Source organism: Danio rerio, chromosome 20 (genome assembly GCF_052040795.2).
Source record: "Danio rerio strain M-AB ecotype USA chromosome 20, GRCz13ab, whole genome shotgun sequence".
Taxonomy (NCBI): domain Eukaryota; kingdom Metazoa; phylum Chordata; class Actinopteri; order Cypriniformes; family Danionidae; genus Danio; species Danio rerio.
The window spans coordinates 42428588-42452449 of NC_141040.1; the positions used below are offsets into that span (position 1 = coordinate 42428588).

At 34.7% G+C, this 23862-nt stretch overlaps 1 protein-coding gene across 2 annotated transcripts in view; it reads left to right on the plus strand.

The window, feature by feature from the left end:
- Positions 1-4997: 4997 nt before the first annotated feature.
- Positions 4998-23862, plus strand: part of ehd3 (EH-domain containing 3) — a 48475-nt gene continuing 29610 nt past the window's right edge. Inside the window, exons 1-3 of one of the 2 annotated variants that reach the window (XM_087297436.1) lie at positions 4998-5657; positions 13125-13301; positions 19999-20096. In XM_087297436.1, the coding sequence (XP_087153562.1) occupies positions 5431-5657; positions 13125-13301; positions 19999-20096 (502 nt within the window). In that variant the 5' untranslated portion in view covers positions 4998-5430. 2 annotated transcript variants of the gene reach the window in all.

A 23862-nucleotide genomic window follows, 5' to 3' on the forward strand; every position in this document is an offset into this window, starting at 1 on the left:
AATAGCACTTTCTAACCTAAAATCAACCCCCCCACACACACACACACACACATACACATGATTTGACAAATGTCATGACAACAAAGGTTTTGTTGATTTTACTTTAACTTCTTTCAATGCATTCATCAGGTTTAATTGAATATTTTTGATATAAGTTGGGATGACTTAAAGTTCCTTTGATTTAAAATAAAAAAAAATATGCAGCAATAAATATATATTTTAAAATATTTTTTTATTTTTTATTTAATTTTTTTTTTTTTTTTTTTGCAATGCACACAAATTCTTCAGCATTTTTCTGTGGTACTTGAGATGCTATTTTTTTTTTTACTCATTTTAGTGCTAAATAGTGATAGTTCTTTACTGGTTTAGTAGGTTACTGATAATCAGCAATAATTCTTTGGGGTGATTAAGGTGCCACATAAAATATCACCATCTTTAAAAGTGTACAAGCTAGCACTTAGACCCAATCCCAGTTCTACCCCTTAGCCCTTATCCCTTGAATTTGCTACTTGGTGAGGTTTAAAAGTGACCAAAACCCTCCAACACCAGGTTGTCCAGATGAAAACCGAATGGGTGACCCTCAAGTCCACAAAAAAAGCTGGTCATCAAAAGACGTATGCAAAGTACAGTGTATTTCAATGCTGCAGCTGGAATTACTCACCATTTCACATCAGAGCAGGGTAAGGATTTGTCAGCATTGTCATTTAAACACTTAAAATAATTTGGACTGAAAGCCTACTCTCTCATACGTTCAATCACCATAAACAATAAAAAAGAGAAAAACTAACAACAAAAAGAGAAGCTCCTGTTCAATTGAAACACATTAGTACTAAAAGGGCCATACATTATATTTACCTTATACATAACAGGTTAGTTATTGTGCGTTGATCATCCATTTTGTGCACCGCAGTTGTACAGCTGGCTTCTGTAATGGGGATTCAGAGAGCAATATGAACAGCCTCAGGCCTTCATGCACATGAAACAGAGCTTAGCAGAAGTGCGTCTTCATATCTGTTGTGCTTCATCAGCCACTAACAAGAACAACAGTGGGAAACAATACAGCTCCTGAATATTAAATACCCCGGTTTCAATTATCTTCCTTTTTCAATTATAAAAATTCAGCCCCTCGTCTTGGAAAACGTGTCATGGTTGTTTGCTTCCATGTTCCTTTCATCAGAAATACAAAGGAGAGGAACTTGTTTCTCTCATCCATTACATTACGAAGCTGCTTCACAGCATATTATATCTAATATCTGACTCTGTCTTTAAACTCGCTGGAATTGAATAATAACGTAATCTAATTACAGCAGCAGCTTGTTTTCATTTGTTTCTCCGGTAGTCCTGCGTTTTTTTTGCACTCGACTTAAGTTTAACTTTGAAATGAAAGATCAAAACATATTGTGTAAGGGAGAGAGACATCTTGTGGTGAGAGTCACAGTTTACGCTCGGCAATTTCCTTAGTGTGTGTCTGTGTTATAAAATGTCCTTTGAGAATTGAGGCAAATACAACCAGTGGTGGAAAGAGTACTGAAAAGTTATTCCTTAGAACCATTACTTGCCTAAAATGTAGTGCAAGTGGAGTAAAAGTATCTGTTGTAAATATTCCTCAAAGTATGAGTAAAAAGTAGACCTTTCAAAAGTACTCAAGAGTAGTATTACGCTGTCGCTGTGAAAAGTAGATGCATTTACATATGTAACATTCTGTAGTGCATTATATTGCTCAGCAGGCACACAAAGTCTTAAGACGTTAATATTAGATTAGATTTAGGTTGTGATGTCAGATGACCAAAATTCAGTGTCTAGCCAGCATCAAAGGACAAGGTTATTTTGTTGCCAATAATGTCAATTGATGTTGATATTTGGTTGATTTTAGGTTAGAAAGTGACCAAAATCCAATGTCATATTGAAAGGAAATACTGATATTTATTTGTCAACTATGGCAACCATAATCCAACATCTAACAGGCGTCATAGTGGTGAGGTCCACACCACTACAAGCTGTAACATCATTAGACGTTGATATTTGGTTGGATTTAGGTTGGACATTTTCTAATTCCCATAGACAAGAAAAAATATTAACAGCAGGTTGAAGAAAAGTAATAAAGTGAAAGTATACTGCACTAAAAATTTACTTAAATTATCTTAAATACTTAGTAAATTACAATTCCTGAGAAAAACTACTCTCGGTGGTTTGAGAATTTGCAGTTTGTTACTTTACACTACTGAATACAACCTGCAAAACCAGTTGGAAATGACAATGGTTGTCAAATTGTCTAATATTAAGCAGTGTGAAAGGGATAGTTTAGACAAAAATTAAAATGCATCAATTATTTACTCACACTCAAGTGATTCCAAACATTTGAGTTCATTTCTCCTGTTGAAAACGAAAAAAGGTATTTTGAAGAAAGCTGCAAACGTGTTACCATTTACCTCCATTATAGAAAAAACAAATACTATGGAAATCAGTAGTTACGGGTTTGAAGCTTTCTTTAAAAATACCTTCTTTTGTGTTTACCAGAAAAAATAAAGTCAAACTGGTATTGAAGTCAAGTAAATGATGGCAGATTTTTCAGTTTTTAGTGAACTATACCTTTTATTTCTTGTATAAGTCTTTTAGGCAAGGTTATTTATATAGCATATTTCAATTGCAATAGTATTTTAAAGTACTTTACACAACAATTAAAGAAAGAATAAGTATAAGAAATAACAGTTATATTATTTATAAGTAAAGTTGTTTAAATACTGGTTAATAATATAAAAAGAAAAGAAAAGACAAATAGTGCAATCTGTCAGACGTAGCACAGTGCCTTAAAACTTGCCTAATCCATTGAGGTCCTAGGCTAAATAGTGCTTTATAAACAAGTAACAATACTTTGAAATCTATTTTGAATGTAACTGGGAGCCAGTGAAAAGACCCGAGAACATGTGTGGTGTACTTTGATTTTCTGGTTCTGGTCAAAATCCTTTCAGCATTGTTCTGAATGAGCTGCAAATGTCTGACTGTCTTTTTTGGGAAGACCAATGAGGAGTCCTTTACTGTAATCCACCCTGCTGGTGATAAAAGCATTAATACGTTTCTCTACAGTAAGTCCTGGAAACAAAGCATCTAATTCTTTGCATCTCATTCTAATTTTTCCAAGCATCTAATTCAAATTTTATTTCTTATATTTATGCTCAAAGTACTTGAGGTGATAATATGCTGATTTAATTACTGCTTTGACCTGCCCACTAAAAGATCTGAATCCAGAATCACATCAAGATTCTTGACTTAATTTTTTGTTTGTTGAGAATCTCATCTTTGTTCTCAAATGCAGTGACTTCTGTTTTGTCTTTGTTTAACAAAATAAAAATTTGGCACACCCAACTCTTACAAAAAAAAACAACCTAAAAAGAATAAACGCAAAATAGAAAGAAAAATGTAAAAAACAATTCATTAACATAAGCTACCTTTAAATGAGCTTCCTAGTCTGGTGTTTTGTTGTCTTATTTCTCCATCTAGTGGTCTCTGCCTTCTTTACACTCTGTTAATACTGTTTACACTGTTATTTGCATACTGGCAATAAAACATGATTAGGTGTTAACATGACAGTTAAGTATCTTGTTTTCTGTTTCTTGTGTTGTTTTCTTGGCAACCAAAAATGACATTTATTTAAGATTTCTTCATTATGGAAATATAATTTTAGCATAAAGCTCCTGACTGAATCAGTTTATCAGACTGTAACCTTACTCTCCCTTTGTTGAATGTTTCTGCAGTTTTTTTTTCCCTTAAGTATATTTAATTTATTGTGTTATGCTTCATGCCTTTTGTCCCAGCTTATATTTTTTTCTTGACCTATAGGCTATTACAATCAACACCAATTTGACATTAACTTGATTTTATAAATGTACTACTGTATATCACATAACCAATTAACCTTTTGTAAAATCTTGAACATTTTTTTTAGAAACGGCAAACGTTTGAAGTTTACTACTGAAAAGTGTATACTTTACTATTTTTCATTTAGTTTTAACAATAGTTAGGCCCTTTGTGGGGGGGGTGGCTCTGACTGTCAGCTTGTTTCAAAGTAGAAATTTCACCTTTTGAAGGGCACTTTAGAGTGAAAACAATCATGCCTGTGATATCAGTGCTCAAACTACCCTCTTTAAAAGGCCTTTTTTTATGAAGGATTTTCAAGGATACAACATTACAGCCGAGATCCTTTTAAAAGTTTTTTTGGTGTCACACACCGTCTTAAATTCAGAAGGGGTCATCCCTCTGGCCTAATCCCTTCAGAGTGATAGGGCCTTCCTATTAGAACCCAGTATCAATGTATATGAAAATGTAGATGCTTTATTTATTTATTTATTTATTTATTTAATTTTATAAGTTTGTTGCTCTACAATGGCTTACCACTAGGTGGACATTTCCAACCACACTTATTAACCTTTGTCAACCTTTATAGAGCTATTGATCAAAACGTCTTATTTTTAAACACATATTTAAATGCAATGCATCATAAAATGTAATGCATGCATAAAAATAACATTCAAAGTATGATTTATGTCCAGTCACTATAATGATGTAAACTCAGATTCCACTTTGGATATGTTATGTTATGTTATGTTATGTTATGTTATGTTATGTTATGTTATGTTATGTTATGTTGATAATGTTATGTTTATAAGAATGACATCCTTGTATATTCTTATGCAGTTATCTTTGTAATAATGTAAAAAAAAATCTTGTGGAAAGCATAGTATATTATTATATCATGTTATACAGAAAAGAACATCCCTGGACTGTATTTTATGCATTTATCATTATGTTGATGATGCAAACAAAAACCTCCCTGAAGAAAAAGCAGCAGCAGTACCAGCCATCACCGTCCGCTACAACGGCGCTGCATCCCTGACTGGAGCTCTTGTGTTCTGGGTGGGGCTTTGCCAGTGGGACATTTCCTCTGGTGTCGGGTTTCTCCAGCGCACTGGCATTTAAATCTGCGGCAGTGGGAAGCCTGTGAACGCCTGTCATCGTGACTGAATCTGCTCTGCTGGAGGATTTGCCGCTCGTTTTCTTTTCTCTTTCACAACTGCAACATTTGTCGCGGTCGCTGAATGAGGCATTGTCGAGTGTTGCGGCGCGCGCTTTTATTCCAACAATAGCCTCAATTAAAGGCTGCCGCTCTGGCCATGTTTTGATCGTGAAATATCAGCATTATATTATGTAATAAGTTTCATTTTGTAATTATGATTTAGTCTTTTGTGCATTTTGTGTCGTGAGTGGCCTGCAGACAAGGGAACATTTTCAATGGACATTTAAAATACGTCGACGTCAGAAAAGATCCATTCATTCGAAAACACTACAGTCGGCGAGTTTGTGCGTATTTGTGGAAAAATTGTCCAAGTAAATAAAGAAATATTGTAGAAAGGCTGTATATATTAGAGTTGCATCATGTTCAGCTGGTTGGGTACCGATGACAGGAGGAAGAAAGATCCAGAGGTCTTCCAGACTGTCAGCGAAGGACTCAAGAAGCTCTACAAAACCAAACTGCTTCCTCTTGAGGAACACTACAAATTCCACGAGTTTCACTCACCCGCGCTGGAGGATGCAGATTTTGACAATAAACCCATGGTTCTCCTTGTGGGTCAATATTCTACCGGCAAAACCAGCTTTATAAGGTAAGATATACGTCTTTGCTCCTATATAACAGGTGCGAATGTCCTGAGAAGTACAGTATTAGCATTTTGTTGATGTATTTGAATATTGTTTCCTATACATTTGTTGTCTTTGCTGACTGGTAAGTGTCACGGTTAACCAGGTAACATTGTTTTACATGCATAAGCATTAAAATAATGAACATAAACGAGCAGTAGAAGTGTGTATAATTGTATTGGTTATAGGATTATTTAATTGTATTAATTAAATTACTTGGTGTTTTAAGTAGTATTTATAGTCTCCATGTCTTTATTGATTCATGGCCGTTATAAAATGTCCTGTCATTTACTGTTAACATAAATTTTAAGTTTAAATATAATATATGATTTTTTTTCTTTTCACAAGCCAGGTAACTTTATAATCACGCATCTTTAAATAAATATTATAAAAAAGTTATATGTGCGTAAACATTATGAAATAAAGACATAAAAGTGCAGTAAACAATGTGTGTGAATGCATAGGTTATACAGTTTATGTATAAGTTTAATTGTATTAGTTTAAAGCAAGTGGTATTATATGTGTTTTAAGTAAGATTTATAAATAATAATAATAAATAATGTCTTAACTGAGTCATGGACATCATAAAATCTCTTGTCATTTATCGTTAATTTTTACATTTAAATATAATATATTAATATGTTTTCTTTTCGCAAGCCAGGTAACTTTATAATCAAGGACCTTTAAATAAATGTTATGAAGAAGTGATATGTGCATACACATTATGAATATGGTCGTTGATTTGAGCCTCAACTGGATCAGTTGGCATTTCTGTGCGGAGTTTCCATGTTTTTCCCGTGTTCGCTTGAGGTTCCTCGAGATGCTCCGGTTTTCTTCACAGTTCAAAGACATGCGCTATAGGTGAATTGGGTTAGCTAACTTGTCCGTAGTGTATGTATGTGAATGAGAGTGTGGGGATGTTTCCCAGTAATGCGTTGCAGCAGGAATGGCATCTGCTGCGTAAAACATGTGCTGGATAAGTTGCCGGTTTGTCAAGGATTAGGATTAGGATAGGATTGTCAATGACACATTTTAGTTAATTTAAGAAGCACATAATAGACAAAAAAAAACATTTAAACAAAAAACTCCACGACTGGCGATACAGATTTATCCGTCATCTGTTTATACGAAAACTTAATTTCTGTGTCCACTGAATGCAGATCTTGATGTTACATGCTATACAAAGTTCTTAGCATGGTACTATAATTTCAGTTTAGACAGAGCTGGTTTCCTTGTAAACAGAGCTGGCTCCAGCTCTGAGATGTGTCTGTATGACACAATCGCTGTCGCTGCTGTGGTGTGAGACTCGTCTGCTGGGGGATTTAGGGCTACTTTGGTCCAAAAGGAAAGGCAACAAACTACTAACAATCACTAGGCAACAAGAGACACTTCCAGTTGCTCCAGCATTGCCATAGTAACTTGTCATTAATGGGTTCTAATGTAGAAAACGTTTAGGACTAACCTGAAGTCTAGTTTAAAACATTTATTTTTGTAAGACTTTTTATTCAAGAATTGTGAAATCATTAGTCAAATTGGCAACTTTTTAACTTTTATTTTCATCATGCAACATTTTGACCAGAGCCCACTTTTTATATTCATAAATGGTCAACTTTGTTTAATATTATTTAAAATAACATAACATTAAGTTAAAAGGCACCTATTTTACAAATTTTTCGAGATTTAAGATAAGTCTTTGGTCTCTCCAGAATGTGTCTAAAGTTTCAGCTCAACACCCATTGGATTATTTATTATACCTTTCAGAATGTTGGGATTTTCTGCTCTAAATACACTGTATCTGTTTTTTTTTTTTTTTGCCTGTGCCTTTAATGCTAGTTTGCCATGCTCACTGTTCCTATGTACCTGTCAGAATGTGCCTCAATCTCCACCTCGGCTGTGTCAGATAAACAGCACAGTGACATACATGAAGGAAGCAGATTTCATGTAAAGTTTGTGAGAAATACTACAGTATAGTATAACTTTACCAATGATTATTTGATGTATTTGTTGTGGAATTAATTCAAGCCTTTTTGCAACGAGTCACACAAAATGTAATTACAAAGTTCACGCACACACACAGCGCTTTTAACTTTGCACAGTGTTTGCTCGGCAAATGTGAAAGGATACACATTAATATCCACTACTGTATGGATGTCTGTTATGTTAATGTACAAAGTAAACCTGATTTAATGTCCGCAAACTGGGATTGAAGAGTCTTCTTTTGTAATTGTACTGACATTGGCTGTGATGATAAAGAAGGTAAAATAGCTGTAATTCATTACAAACATGCACTGTTTTACAAACATTTTAAACTTGTAAAACTTATTCTTGATCACATTTGATGACTGATGATCACAGAGAGCTGAACAGAACTTTTAATCCCAGTTGATTTGCGCACATCCTGTCTTGTGGATATGATTATACACGTTACTACAGAGACATGTTATACCCGGCTGTCAATCAGTTGGGTGGGCATGGAAACCACACTTCTACGTCATGTTGCGGGTGATCTCAAAATGAGAGGGATTTGGGTCCTGTTTTAACATCAGGACATTCAAAAAACAGACTTATTGTCTTTATATCACCCCAATATGACAGTGGACACACAATACCTACACACAGTTCTGTCCAAACAGCTTACAAAAGATGATTTTCATAATAGGTGCCGTTTAACATAATGCTCATACTGGTCAACTTTGGAGTTAACAAAAAAGAAAATAAATGTATTCTTTTATTAACCAAAGCTGTTAAATTTAATAAATCATTTGCAATGTTTTAAACCTGCTCACCAAAATATGTCATGCTTTGCACAAAAATATTAAGCTGCAAATCTAATTGGAATTTTGTTTTGAAAAAATTATCAGCATAAATTAAAAATAATTGTACACAAATAAAAAAAAATAGAAAATAATAATTTTTGATTAAGTATATTTTTAAATATTTCTGTATATTAACTTCTGAATTCACTTTTTAAAATAATTTTTCAGTCGTGTGTACTCAAGGTGAGTTTTAAATATGTGCGAGTGTGATATTGTCCAGCGCTGGTAACAAATGAGCCTCTTGATCTTTCGCTCTGGCTCTCTTTCCTCCTTGCATTATTCATAAGGGTCGTGAGAGCCTCAGTGGACACGCTGCCTGTTCTGCTGACTGAACACATAACTGTGAATGAAAATAAGCTCAACTTTCTCCACATGTTTTCTAAATGTAACCCCATGAAACACTTCATTATAATGTGTAGGGAAGTTTAACATTGAATCTTTTCAACATGCTCACATTACACATAAGCTCTGCTCTGTTCCACATGCATCACTTTCTTGAAAAAAAAAACAGTCAAAAAAAAAAAAAAACAGCTGAATCAGTGTTAGTTAGGTTGTTGTGCTCAAACATATTATACTATTTCGATCTGTAGACCTGGATTAGCTGAGTATTTTCACATTTTTCAAATTAAATTTTAAACTTTAATAACAGCATTTAAACTTATTGTGGAAAAACTACTAAATAACTATTACTCCAGTTTTCAGTCTTCACATGATCCTTCAGAAATTTTTTTAAAAGTGTTTGCTGCTTAGAAAACATTTCTTATTATTAAATGCTGAGGAACGTTTGTGCTGCTCAATATTTTTGTCAACACGTTATTTTATGCCTACAACTTGAGAAGAACACCATTTATTAAAAATGGTAATCCATTTTAATTGTATGCGTTGTAAATGAGCAATTCCAGCCTTATTGATGTGACATTTGGAGTAAAAACTTAAAACATAAATTCACAGCGAATGTGTAACATTGTATTGAAACATCTGTTTATATTTTACAAAACCACTAACCACAGAGCTACGGCATAAGAAAAATAGCAGCCTGTAAACAGTTTTTAGATTTTAAATGAGGAAAATAAACATGCGTTATGGATTTGACCAAAAATGTTATCAAGTTTGCAGTAGACAACATATTTTGTAGTAATTCTGTGAATTAAACTGCACAACACAAAATTAATTATGCGAATCAAAAGGATAAGAGTTGGCTCACTATACAACTGAAAAATATTTATTTTATTTAACATTTTTGCATTCATGAGGAAAACGCTTGGTTATGCATGTGACAGATGTGAAATTGGCACTTGTGTGACTTTGCTACATTAAATATAAATCTTTAAAAACATTGACAGAGACATTTTTGATTATTTTTAAAGTACTGTAAATGCTTATGCAAAAAACACAGAAACGATTTAGCTATTTTAGTGGAAACTTGGCGAGGTTGACATTTGCAAACTTTAGTGTTATCAAAGAGCTTAGAATCACCAAGAGGCGACACTCTAGTGCGATTCGGGAAACAGCCACTAGACGGCGCAGCAGCCTTTTTGGAATGAAAATTCCAATAGAACAAAAGCATATTATAAGTCTGTAAAATAAACTATAAAAAGTACTGATGATTGTAATATAGTTAGTGTTATATTGCCATCTTTTAGGTTGCATCTCAGCTTTCAATGCGCTTTTTAAACGAATAAGATCCAATGGAAAGCCAACCGCTTTCACCCCAAAATGGTGGAATCCGGAGCTGTTGCTGGGCACTGCTGTTGCAATGAAATGTTCTCTTGAATGTCGCCTCTTGGTAATTCTAAGCTCTTTGGTATTATTTACTTGACTTTAATTTAGTCACTTTAGTATTTCACAGCACTTAAAATATTGCATAAAAGTAAAGATATTAATACCAATTTCAAACTTTAGAGCAATAGGAATCTATTTTAATGGTCTAGGCGCAAAGTCTGAAGCGCAGAGTGCTAAAGCGTGAAAGGTGGACAAATCCAAGCTTGTTTTTTAATAAAACAAATATAAATATGCATATAAGAAATAATACTAATGATAATAATAACATTATACAAAAGCAATTTGTCATGAATAAACTGAAAAAAAGCCCCCGATGTGAAGAAGGCATGGAGGTACTGGTTTTTATATTTATAGAAAATAATATTTTTTGTAACATTTCAATCCTTTAATTCTTTTTCATTTGTAGAGAGATTTCTGTATTACTCTACATCCTACATGTTTTAAGCAACACGAGGTGCACAACTAACGCGCTCTGTGCTGGACTTTAGACCTGCTCTCAGCGGGTCTATTGCGCAGTCTATTTTAGTTCCTCGTAATAGCATTGCGCCTTAACACACCTCCTTTTTAGACCAGAACTCCTATGGGCGCACATCTGAGCGCAAATGCATTTGCTATTTCAACGGTGTGGTGTAAAATGTCAAAATTACACTTGCATCGAGCTGAAACTAGCAAATAACATTTGCATTGCGCCGGGTGTATGATGGGGCCCATAATGTTTATCATGAGTCGGTGACAGATCAAATTTGTTTTGCTTCTATTTTATTGATTTCATCAGAATTTTAGTGTAACAGTAAAAGTGAAGTTATGAACTTCCCCAGTATTAAATCTTTTGGCCATGGGAAAACATCCCTACCATAAACTATGCCAATGTTTCATTTACACTCTTGTGTTAGTGGTGTAAACAGCAGCTAGTTACTTCTCAGTTGAAGCCAAGTGTCCTGTAGCTACTCAGACTGTCATTTTAACATGCTCTGATATTGCAAACAGTCTCCATGCCTCACATGTCCAGAGCAGGATCTAAATGCTGAGAAGAGTAAACATTACCTTTCAAACTCCCATTCCCCATCAGAGTGTGATCTTAGCAGTGTTCAGAGCAGCAGAAATAATCAGAATCATTAGAATGTATGGGGTCTTAAATGAGGCAACCATTATTGTCATGCAAAAGTTTGAGTGCCCTTTTTTATTTGGTCTGTTTCATCATGGAATTAAATGCATGCTGGGTTCAGAATAGTTTTGTCTGTGTCATGACTGTCACTGTGTCATGTTATGCAATTATGACTCTTAGGCTTATGTCATGGGCAAAAGAAATGTCAGACAAGTCAAAAAACATGTTGTTTCACAGACATTTATCACTTTCTTTCACATTATCTCTAGAAAAACCATCAAATTTTGTATTTTAATCCTTTTTTGGAGCAAAATATATTTTTATCATATGAAAAAAGATTGACCAGATTTACAGATGACTGAAATGTTATTTGGTATAACAGTGCTTTACGTACCAAACAGTACATGTCAGAGTGAGTAATGCTGTATCTTTGCTACATACATTTTAGGGCTGCATGAAGTAAAAATTACTTAATATCTCTGTTTGCAAAAATTATCATTTTAGGTTGACTCGGATGACTCTTTAGAGAAGTGCATCTGCATGGTTTAAGCAGTATAAGCAATATACATATATAATGCAAATAAGCAATATACAAGCATAGATAAATTAAATAAAGTAAACAGATAAAAGATTTAGAGTTTTTCGAGTACAACAATATCAAGTAATTGTAATAAAAATAAATTAGTCCAATTAATTGTTATTAAAGTTACAAACGGTACAATTTCTCATGCCTGAATGCTGTTAAACTTGTTGGTCATTGGCATCAAAAACACATGCATGATAAATTATAATACAGACTTGTCATTGCAGATTTTGCGAAGTGACTATTGGAAATAATCAATGCTGAAGTGATATATTGTGCAAAAATAGATAATCATTTTTCAATTATTTGACATTACAACTGAAGTTATTCGAAAGTATACTTGTATTCAACATGCTCTCTGTGTACTGTATATAAAATGAGTTGTAAATGTCATGCTGATATCATATAAAAGGCATCTCAACTTTAACTGTTTGTCATTATATATTCATAGTAAAAGGAATTCAAATAACCATTCATTCATTTTCTTTTCGGCTTAGTCCCTTTATTAATCTGGGGTTGCTACAGTGGAATGAACTGCCAGTTAATCCAGCATATGTTATACGCAGCGGATGCCCTTTTAGCTGCAACCCATCACTGGGAAACATCCATACACACTCATTCACACACATACACTACGGACAATTTAGCTTACCCAATTTACCTATACCACATGTCTTTGGACTATGGGGGACACCGGACGCCAACACAGAGGGGACATGCAAACTCCACATCGAAACGCCAGCGGACTCAGCCGAAGCTTGAACCAGTGATCTTCTTGCTGTGAGACGATCGTGCTACCCACTGCGCCACTGTGCAGCCTCAAATAACCAATAATTCACAAATATTCAAATCAAATCACTTTTATTGTCACATCTCAGCAGCACGTGCGCTATGATGAGTGAAAAGCTTAGGTGCTGCCTCCAGACAGTACAAAATACAGATAGGGCAAATACAACGTCAGTGCAAAATACAGACAATGCAAATACAACGACAGTGCAAAATACAACGATAATGTAAAATTGACAGCAATTTATACAATGAATAGGTGTCCCCATAGTTGTAGGCAGAAGAGTAAACATGACAGATCAGATTTCAAAAAACATCTCAAGTGATATAATCTAAATGTATCTTCTTCTTTTTTTAACAGATATCTTCTGGAACAAGATTTTCCTGGAATGCGGATTGGTCCAGAACCTACGACGGACTCCTTTATAGCAGTGATGCATGGCACCATGGAGGGACTAATACCAGGAAATGCTCTGGTCGTAGATCCCAAAAAACCCTTTCGGAAACTCAACGCCTTTGGCAATGCCTTCCTTAACAGGTAGGATTAAAACAATAATAGAAACAATTTTACATAAATAATAATAAAAAACTGTTTTACATTAGTTCTTGTGTTCATTGAAGTCAACACACTTTGGAGTAACACATTTAGAGCTGAGGTTGCCAAATGTAACATGGTCTTCCTGAGTCACGATGACATCACAGGGGCAACATTCCTCCTCTTGATTGAGTTTCCTCATGCTGTCTGATCCACTGACCTCCTGTCACATGTCAGATAAGATCCCATCAAGCTCACCAGTGTATTAAACAGTTATTCACAGTCTGAAAATTACACAAACAAAGTGGCTATATGATGAATGGCAGTCCTTTTTTAAGAGCTAGTGAAACTGATATGGCTGTAAACCTAAATGCAACAACAAAATAAGCGTCCCTGAGGATGCAATCACATGCATTTGATTATTTTTGCAGGTGGTCTGTGCTGCACGTCGTAGTCTGAGGGTTTGGCAGGCTGTAGTGCTTGTTGTGCAAATCAGCAAAAACTGTTGGGAAAATTGTCTTTTTAGACTTTTGCAATGACAGAAGTCTGCACACTTTTAAATAGTTCTTATGCAATTCTGTCAGAGGAGTAGCAACCGACACTTTAAAGTTCAAACTGAGTCAAATCTGTGAAATCAGACCCAGCGGTTGGAGCAGTGGTTTCAATTTTTAAACTGAAGGCAGAAGATTGTTTGTAGTGTTGCTGAATAGGACATTCGGAGATGACCCCCCCCCACCACCTCAGAAAAGTGGGTGAGTCCAGCTTTGTTTAGGTGGGAGTGTAGAGTGGTGAAAGAGGGAAGGGTTTGCTTGAAAATGGGGAGTTTCATTACGTGCTCTACAGCTGATTTTCACAGCGGCAACACAAACACAGATGCAGGGGAGATAGACTGTGATTCGGAGGGCAACATTTACATCAGATCTGTGAGCTGTGTGGAACTGGGGGATTTTCAGTCAATGATACTGTGCAATTAATCTAAGATCAGGTTTTGATTTAGATTTTGGCTTCTAACGATTATGAAAAACCAATAATTGAGGTAAAATGATTATTGCATCATATACAGCCCCAGTTATACATATTTGTTGCTCTGCAAAGCTCAGTTTCACGTGAAAATGACTAAAAGCATGTACTGTATTGTAACGTTTGCAGCACGGGATGCACATTATTCATTGATGTACATTTAATGTTTTTAAAAACGCGAATGAGATCGCATGCTTTTGTGTGTGCGCTTAGCCTCAAAGACGAGCAAAGCACACACATTTATTGCCATCTTAGGCCGTACTCACACTAGGTACAGTTGCCTCGAACCGGGCCAAAGCACGCTTGTCCCCCCTCCCGTCTTCCCCGACAGCCCGCACTCACACCACAATTTGGGCCTCGGCACGCTTGCGTCATCACTGCTGTGCTGTTCAGTGAGAAGCGCTCTCTCACTCAGCAGCACAGTGGAGATTTCTCTAGTTATATCGTTTCAGTCGTTTGATATGCAGTGACATGCTGTCAAATATTTCGCCAAACAGTCCTTAGGGATGCGGTGACACGCAGTCAGATATTTCGCCTAACAGATCCGCCACTTTTGCCACTCATAAACAATCATAAGCTCTCGTGCTGCAGGAATGAGGAGGTTTGCGCAGCTGTCGTGCTGTGAGGAGTTCTCATCTTTAATAAACTGCGGCAGTTTGCTTTCACTAAACAGTAAGAATGATTGATAAATCCATATGAAACAGCCCCTTAAAAGTCATGTCTCGCTTTCAGTTTCGGGCTTTGGCGCGTTTTGCACTTACAAGCGTACCGCGCCAAAGCCCAAGTGAACCGCGTTCAGGCCCACCTCTTCCAACCGGGCCAGGGCCGGCCAAGTGAACCGTGCTTGAGCCCGATTCAGCGCACTCACACTTCTCAAACGATCCGGGAAACGGGCCTGGGCACGGTACAGACGGCATAGTGTGAGTAGGCCCTTAATGTCAGCGCTTTAATGGTCAAATACTGTAGGTGTCAAAACATGTTGTTTAGTAATTATTCACATTAACCCTCATCTGTGTAATAAACAAACAAGTTGAGAATCAAAAGACGTGAAAAACAAACCATAAACAAAACGGTGCTGCTCTTAAAGTGACCGCATGCAATATTCCTGCTACCGACTGAAGGACTTTTGTAGCTATAATTAAAGTTTTGTCTTACAGTGAAGATGCTTAAAGCACTGTTTGTTTCATATTGTTATTCTATTGTATTTATTTCCCTTTCCTTATTTACAGGGAGGAAAATAAATGAATACAGTTGAAGTCAGAATTTTTAGCCCTCCTGAATTTTTAGCGACCCTTTTCCCCCCATTTTCTGTTTAATGAAAAGATTTTTTTTCAACCAATTTTTAAACATAGTAGTTTTAATAACTCATTTCTAATAACTGATTTCTTTTATATTTGCTACGATGACAGTACATACTATTTACTATTTATTATATATACTATTTATTGGTCGTGCCCAACTGAGTCTGGTTCTCTCAAGGTTTTTTTTCTTCACTCCCATCAGGTGAAGTTTTTTTTCCCTCTCCGCTGTCGCCACTGCCTCGCATGGTTCAGGATTGGTAGAGCTACGCATCAATGAATTGGCTCTTCAGTGTTTGAACTCTCAGTAATGATTAAATCACACTGAACTGAGCTAAACTGAACTGAACTGAACTTAAACACTAAAACCTGAACCACACTGTTCCAGTTACTGAACCACACTGTTCCAGTTACTATGACCATTTATGACTGTTCCAGTTACTATGACCATTTATGTGAAGCTGCTTTGACACAATCTACATTGTAAAAGCGCTATACAAATAAAGCTGAATTGAATTGAATTGAATTGAATTACTAGATATTTTTCTAAATACAAGCATTTAGATTAAAGTCTGATTCAAAAGATTTAATTTGGGTAATTAGGCAAGTCATTTTATAACAGAAGTTTCTTCTTCAGACAACTTTAAAAATATATATTGCTTAAAGGGGCTCATAATATTGACCTTAAAATAGGTTTCAAAATATTTAAAACTGCTTTTATTCTACCCAAAATAAAACAAATAAGATTTTCTCCAGAAGAGCAAAATGTTATAGGAAATACTGCGAAAAATTTCTAAATCTGTTCAACATCACAAAGGATTTTTAAAACATTCACAGCAGGGCGAATGATTTTGACGATTACACTGTAATCGTTTTAAATATTTGTGATTACAATTATTATACAAAATTATCATGAATACTTTTTCTCATAATCGAGCAGCCCTAGTAACAGTATATTACAGTAAACTTAGTAACTACGTAATTTTGACTAAAGTATGTCTAAAAACTGAAAGAGTACTGCTGACGATACTAACTTTTGCTATCTGAAGAAACCTAAACAACGAACACTGATCATATGCTTAACAAATCTGTAGAGACAGGACAATCAACACCAACTGGAATCACGTCTTTTTTTAAAAAGAAGATGAGTGGCAAATCTGGATTTCACCATTTCCAGATTCGAAAACCTCTTGGGTGAAAATGCTCTTCACAAACATATTTTTTGTTGCATGTTAGCAGACCACTGTAATCCAACTGCTAGGGTCCACTCACGAGCTGTGCTCTCACTGCAGAAAAATGAAAACAAACACTGTTGCGGCACATTTATAAATGCAACACTGACGACCCATGTCTCCATACAATTCTTCTTCTATTACTTGTTTGAATCACGGTTTGCATCACAACGTGGCATCTCTCTGCTGTCTGAACACTGTAACAGCTGATTGGTTTGAATCAAGTCTTTCTCATGAATTAATGAGCAGATATGCTGAAAACACGTCACTTTGTACCAGCCAGTACAGACAGCCAATCTCCACGCTGGAATTTACACAATGATCTGAAATGAAATTACAGACTGAAACTAACATTTCTTTTTAAACCGGAAGAACAAAGACTAATTGCACTTTTTAGCTAAATATATGTACAGGGAGAAAGTAAACATGCCCATGAGATATTATTTGTCATGCACCCTCTTCGGCTGTGGGTTTATGTAATTGGAAATACTTGAGACTACTGCCCTGGTTTTCCAGGTGTATTTTTAGATATGTATATCATTTATAAATGCACAAATAGCACAGCTCAGTGTGCACGGTGTAAACTACTACGAAGAATTATACATCAAATAGATAATGCAAGCAAAGTAACTACCATTGTGGTTATTTTGCACTTAGATCAGTGTTGAGGTAATGGCCCCTTCAGAGGTTCTTTTGACTGTAACTATGCAACTGCAGGTCAACTAGTAATCATTAAGAGAAAATTCATCCAAACTATTTAAAATTACTCATTTACTCACTCTCAAGTTCTTTCAAACATTTATGAGTTTCATTTTTCTGTAGAACACAGCAGAAGATATTTAGAGGAATGTTTTAAATCAGTAACCATTGACTTTCATACTTAGAGGAAAAAAATACTTTTTATTATTTACTTCCAAATTCTTAAAATTTTAAAGGTTGGTACTGGCCCAATACCCCCATAAGTGGTTCCATTTTCCGATCAGTTGGAATAAAATAACTTTTGCATAGATTATGATAGCGACATTTTACTTTTTTTTTTCTATAATTACTGACATGTGCAGGAACCAGTCAAATTAATTAAGCAGCCTAGACCACTCATAACCGCAAAGGTACACTTTCAAATTTGAGTTTACAAAAATAAGCTTTTTTGTAATGGTTTATTATAAAACAAAAAACATACAATTATTTTAATCACTTTCAACTGTGTTTTCTTTAAAATAATACCAAACGTTTGCATTTACACCTCTGTATGTGGATTTGAGAAGCTTTTGAATTTGCGTAAACAAAATCCAGGCAGAAACCCCAAAATAGAGCTTGACGTTAAGTTAAGGATCAATTTTCACCATTAGTTAGTTTTTTTTTTTTACCTGCCTATTTTTTTTTAGGTATTAGCTGTTTATTTGTTACTTCTAAAGTATATATTTTGCATGATGACATTAATCTGGATCCCTAACCTTACCTAATATCTTAACCTAACTACTACCTTAACTATTAATAAGTAACAAATTAGGAGTTTGAGGCAGAAGTCATAGTTCATGGTTTGTTAATAGCGAGAAGTGTTTATTTATTTATTGGCATGAGAGCTACCTATTTAATATCTTAATATACCATGTTAATATATTTTTTCTATTTTATGTAGAGGTAAAAATAAATGTGAAATATCTGAGCGGTTTTATACTGCTAGCAAGTTTTTCCAGCTGCAGCAACCTTTTCCAGGAAGTTTGCTTTGGAAAGCGTTTATGAACTACTAAAAAAAACTCCAAATGAACTTTGTTTTGGCCTGATTTTGTTCAAATTATGCCTCTCCACTTCATTCTTGATTTATTTTGAAGTTTATAAGAACCTTTTAGTAGACTATCTACCGACATTAGCCTATTGTCTCTTACAGTAAAAGTCTATAATGCTTTAATTTGCGGTATTTAACGTGTAATTTACTTGGAGTCAACACAATAGATAATAGGGACCATCACAATGTACAGTTGAAGTCAGAATTATTAGCCCCCCTTTGATTTTTTTTCTTTTTCTTTTGTTTAATTATTTCCCAAATGATGTTTAACCAATCAAGGAATTTTTTACAGTATGTCTGATAATATTTTTTCTTCTGGAGAAAGTCTTTATTTCTGCTAGAATAAAAGCAGTTTTTAATTTTTTTTTTAAAAGGGTCAAAATTATTAGCCCCTTTAGACTATATATTTTTTCAGTAGTCTACAGAACAAACCATTGTTATACAATAACTTGGCTAATTACCCTAACCTGCCTAGTTAAACTAATTGACCTAGTTAAGTCTTTAAATGTCACTGAATATTAGCATCTTGAAAAATAGCTACTAAATATAATGTACTGTCATCATGGCAAAGATAAAATAAATCAGTTATTAGAAATGAGTTATTACAACTGTTATGTTTAGAAATGTGTTAAAAGAAATTTTCTCTCTGTTAAACAGAAATTGGGGAAACAAATAAACAGTGGGGCTAATAATTCAGGGGGCTAATAATTCTGACTTCAACTGTATGCAACTCTCATGTTCAACCTGTCACATTTGACTCAAGCATTAGCTTAGATTACTTACAGTACATTTTTTGTACAAGTATTGCCAGATGTTCAGTAAATGAACGTGCTAGACTGTTCTCTCGCTTGCTTTTTTGTTGTTTGTGTCTAACATGTTATAAAAGGAACTGTCAAAAGCAGAGTAAATAATGTTAGGAAAAAGTTAGCCCAGCCTGAGGTCCTTAGCGATTCGCTCCAAAACATGACACGCTTTTTCTGGGCTTCAAAGCTAAGCCTCCTTTTTAGTGCACTAGGCTGCTTTTAAAACATCTCAGAGCAGACTTTTTGTACTTGGACTATAAAAATGTGAAGTCTTGCTTTTTATGTTCTTTTGTGTCCAGCTTGGTCAAACAAATAATGTTTTCTGGCATTCTGTTCCATGCTAAGTTGCAAAATTAGGAACAAATTCACATTTATTTATTTTTATGTAGAACTTTATTTAGGCTGTGATAAATCAGAGTTAATTCACAAAATGAACAAAGTTTAGCTTAAATCAGAAATAAAGTGGAGAAGTATAAGCTGAGGAAAGTGAAATGTGTCAATGGTGTGCTGGGAGACTGCAGAGTCCTTGAGTGTGACTGGTTTGTTTGTGTTGGTTCTCAGGTTCGTGTGCGCCCAGCTTCCCAACCCGGTTCTGGAGAGCATCAGTGTGATTGACACTCCAGGAATCTTGAGCGGAGAGAAACAAAGGATCAGCAGAGGTAAAACACACCGCAAAAATGCTTAAACACACACTTATGCACAGAAAAAAGAAAATGAAATGAACCAGGAGCTGTTGTGTATATTTATTACCTTTCTGAAGTTTGGGGTTGGAAAACATTCATTTAAAGTAAATTATGGACTATAAGGACATTTTGATTTTTAAACAACAGGTTAATCTGCATGCAAGGTCAAACATTCTTTCATTGTTCTATAATATGCTTTTATTTTACCTAATCCTCCCAATGATGACTGCAATGATTAGTCCTGTAAGATCTTCGCAATATGATGGCTTCAGTTTTTTCCAACAATTGTGCAGGCAATGTTTCACTTGTGCATGAGAACAAAACGTCTCAATATGCATTCCAAGAGCAAGTTGTTTCAATGGCTTTGGTATTTCAAATGGCACCATTATTTACACACTACTTTACTATTTTTAATGGTAATATTTCCTTATTAAGTTTATTTTTAAAATCTATAATAGGGGCACTTAAAAAAGTTTTTAAAATCTTATATTCCCACAAAAGCATTAACGTGATCAAAAAAAAAAAAAAAACATTTAAATGGTGGTATTTGCAGTTTATTTCAGCTATTTTTGAATGTAAAGGCTTCAAGGAAAAATATGTTGACTTCAGTTCTAATAAAGTGATTATATCACAGGGTTTCTGCGGGGTCTTAAAAAGCCTTGCATTTCAAAATAAAAATTTTAGGCCTTAAAAGTTCTTAAACTCACTGACAAATTGTGTTGAATGTTTTAAATCATTGTGTTAGTAAATCTACTCAATTTGGGCCGACATCCATCCAATGACCAACAATAAAAAACTTTTTTTTATATTTAAATTTTATATTACAAATAGATACAATTCATAACAGTTGTTTTGACAGCAAATTCCCTAAACTAAATTCCCTCATCAGGGAAAAACCTAAAAACAATTAAACAATTCATCATGATAATAGTAAAAATCATTCATTCTAAAAAGTCTAAAATTTAATTCTTAATAATCTTAAAATTGACTTAAAGTCTTAAGTTTGACTTAAAATCTTTCTGAAACACTGATATCTTGAATTATGCTCTTTCGCTACTAAATTAATCTTATTCTCACATCATATCTGCATTTATACTGGAGTTAATGATTAGAGAATTTTTTAGCACTTAAAAGTGGCATAAACAAGGTATTGAGCAAAGGCTGTGAATACTTATGTACATGTGATTTTTTTTTCAGGTTTTTTATTTCTATTAAATTTGCAACAATTTCAAAAAATCTTTTTACACATTGTCATTAATGGGGTATTGTGAGTGAAGTTTTGAGGAAATAAATGAATTTAATCCATTTAGGAATAAGGCTGTAACAAAAATATGTGGAAAAAGTGAAACGCTGTGAATACATTCCAGATGCACTGTACATGGGATAAAATGCATTTAGGCCTTTACACATACTGCTGTCCTTGACTTCTCAAAACATTTTACATTTGACTTGCCAAACCTATATTTTAATTTACATGTTTGTCCTGTTTTGGTATTTGCATGTAATTTGTAATATTTTGCAGGTAGTTACCAGATGCTAAAGGTTGGGGGTTTAAAGTGACTGATTTAATACACTTATTGTTTTGGTTGGTTATACCGGTACTCAAATATGCAGCCTATCGAGATCATGTGATCTCAAATTTCAAATGTGAATGCTTGCTCTTGTTCCCTATTACATCAACTGAAAGAGATTTTCCTTAGGAAATCCTAACCACAAAAAACTCACTTAATACTTATACTGAAAAAAAAGGGATATGTATTTTTTCATTTTGAATTTTCAACATTCTCTCATGAAGAATATTGTGTAACTGTTGTTCAATCTGTTTTTAATTGTGATGTGTTGAAAGTCTGAGAACATGGTGAGAGACAAGGCTTTGTGAAGATGATGTTTTATGGGTCGTAAAAGTCAATGCGACAAGCCTTATAATGTAAAAAAAAAATACAGAAAGTATGAAAGGCACAGGCACACAAAACTTTGAGTTTGCACCATATTGTATCTATTGTATTTTTCTTTTCATCCACAGCTGTATTTGTATTAAAGGATTGTCAGTATGTGACCAAACAGAGTTGTTTTTATAATATAATAACACATTTTATTGAAACCGTAAGCCTAGTGTAATCATAATTTTCTGCTTCCATTATTTCATGCATGATCATAAATTCTAGACTTGCATATGTAGATGTAAAGTAATTCCTAGTTGAATCACTGCACAGATGCCCTAACAACAAGCTTGTTTAGCACGTGGTGACTTAATTTATCATTTACAATAGCCCATTGCTGCTGAGCGGCCTGTAGTATTACCACTGGGCTTTCTGGCATCAGCATTTTCATTTTACCAACCAGTCACTACCTCCCACCACACTTATCCTCTCAGACTGAACTGATATGGCCAGAGGATTATAGACACTCGTGTTTCTGTGGCCAGAGCCAAGAGCTGGGCTCTCCAAGGTCATTTTAGAGATCAGATATTTATTAGCTCACGTTTGCAATGAAAGAAGTAAATGTAGATTTACATTTAAGCAGTTTAATTTGACAGTGAAATTAGTCGTGAGCTGATACTGGAAAGGAACCAGTGTCAAATGATCTGCCCCCTACTGTAAAACTACACAACACAAATTTAAGGCTCAAGAGTTTCATTTCAGTCATTATTGCATTCAATTTTATTGTAAAAATTGTGCGTATGGTTAGTTTCTCACGCATCTTATCCAAAGCTGAAAGTAATGGAGGCTTGAGCAATTGACCGCAAACTAATGCAGTTGCTAGAGAGCGTCTGTGTTGAGGTGCAGTATTTTTGGCTGTTGTAGACTGTGAAGTAACTGAAATTGTTCAGCGTAGTGATATAGAACTGTGAAGTGGTCAAGACCTGCTGGAATTACTCCTGGAACTACTTTATTTGTTTTTTGATGTTGTTAAAAAAGGCTAGATCAAATGTATTAGTCACTTGTTGTTTTTCATTGGTGATTCCAAATTGAATTGTAAGATTGGCAAACAGTTTTGGAGAATTTGATGTTTGCCCACTCAAAGAAATAGAAGCTTGCCTGAGAGGAGCTTTAAAGATTGCCGCCAAGTGAAATGACTTTCTTATAGGGACTTTAGCTAGAGTAAATCCTGATTTCTAAATGAGTTTTAAAGTGACCAATAATGACCTTGGTCTGTACTTATCTGTATCTGAGTAGCTGTGGCTTTAAAAAGCTATTGATCGTACTGCACATGTTGATTGTGAGCTTTTAAAGTTGCCAATTTAATATGGATTGGGTTTTTCTAGTGTTTTCACACATGAGAGCATGCAATAAGCAGTTTTGGCCCAATGACACCTTCGCATTAAACTGTGTTCTGCTACTTTCATAGCATTAATCGATTTAGTGATCATTTTTCTTATTTGAACACTGGATCTAAATGTGTACAGTTAAATTAAAAAGAGACCACTTACTCTCAGCATCTCTCTCTGTTGAGTTAAATGTTTAAATGAATTACTGAAAATATCAATTGTGCTCATTTGGAACGAGTTTTTGTCAAGCATAATCAAATAAACTTGAATTGAATATTGTTTTTTGAGTCACTGAATTTACAGTTCCATGGCAAAGAAAATTGTGTTGGCAAAGTTGTGAACTGAATGTAAGCGAGGATGGCACCGAAACATAAAATATATAAAATACATGTTTCTATTGGAAAATCCTTGCAAACTAATGACTTGTGCGTTATGAAGGTTTGAATCAGTCTAATCACTCATTGAGTGAATATT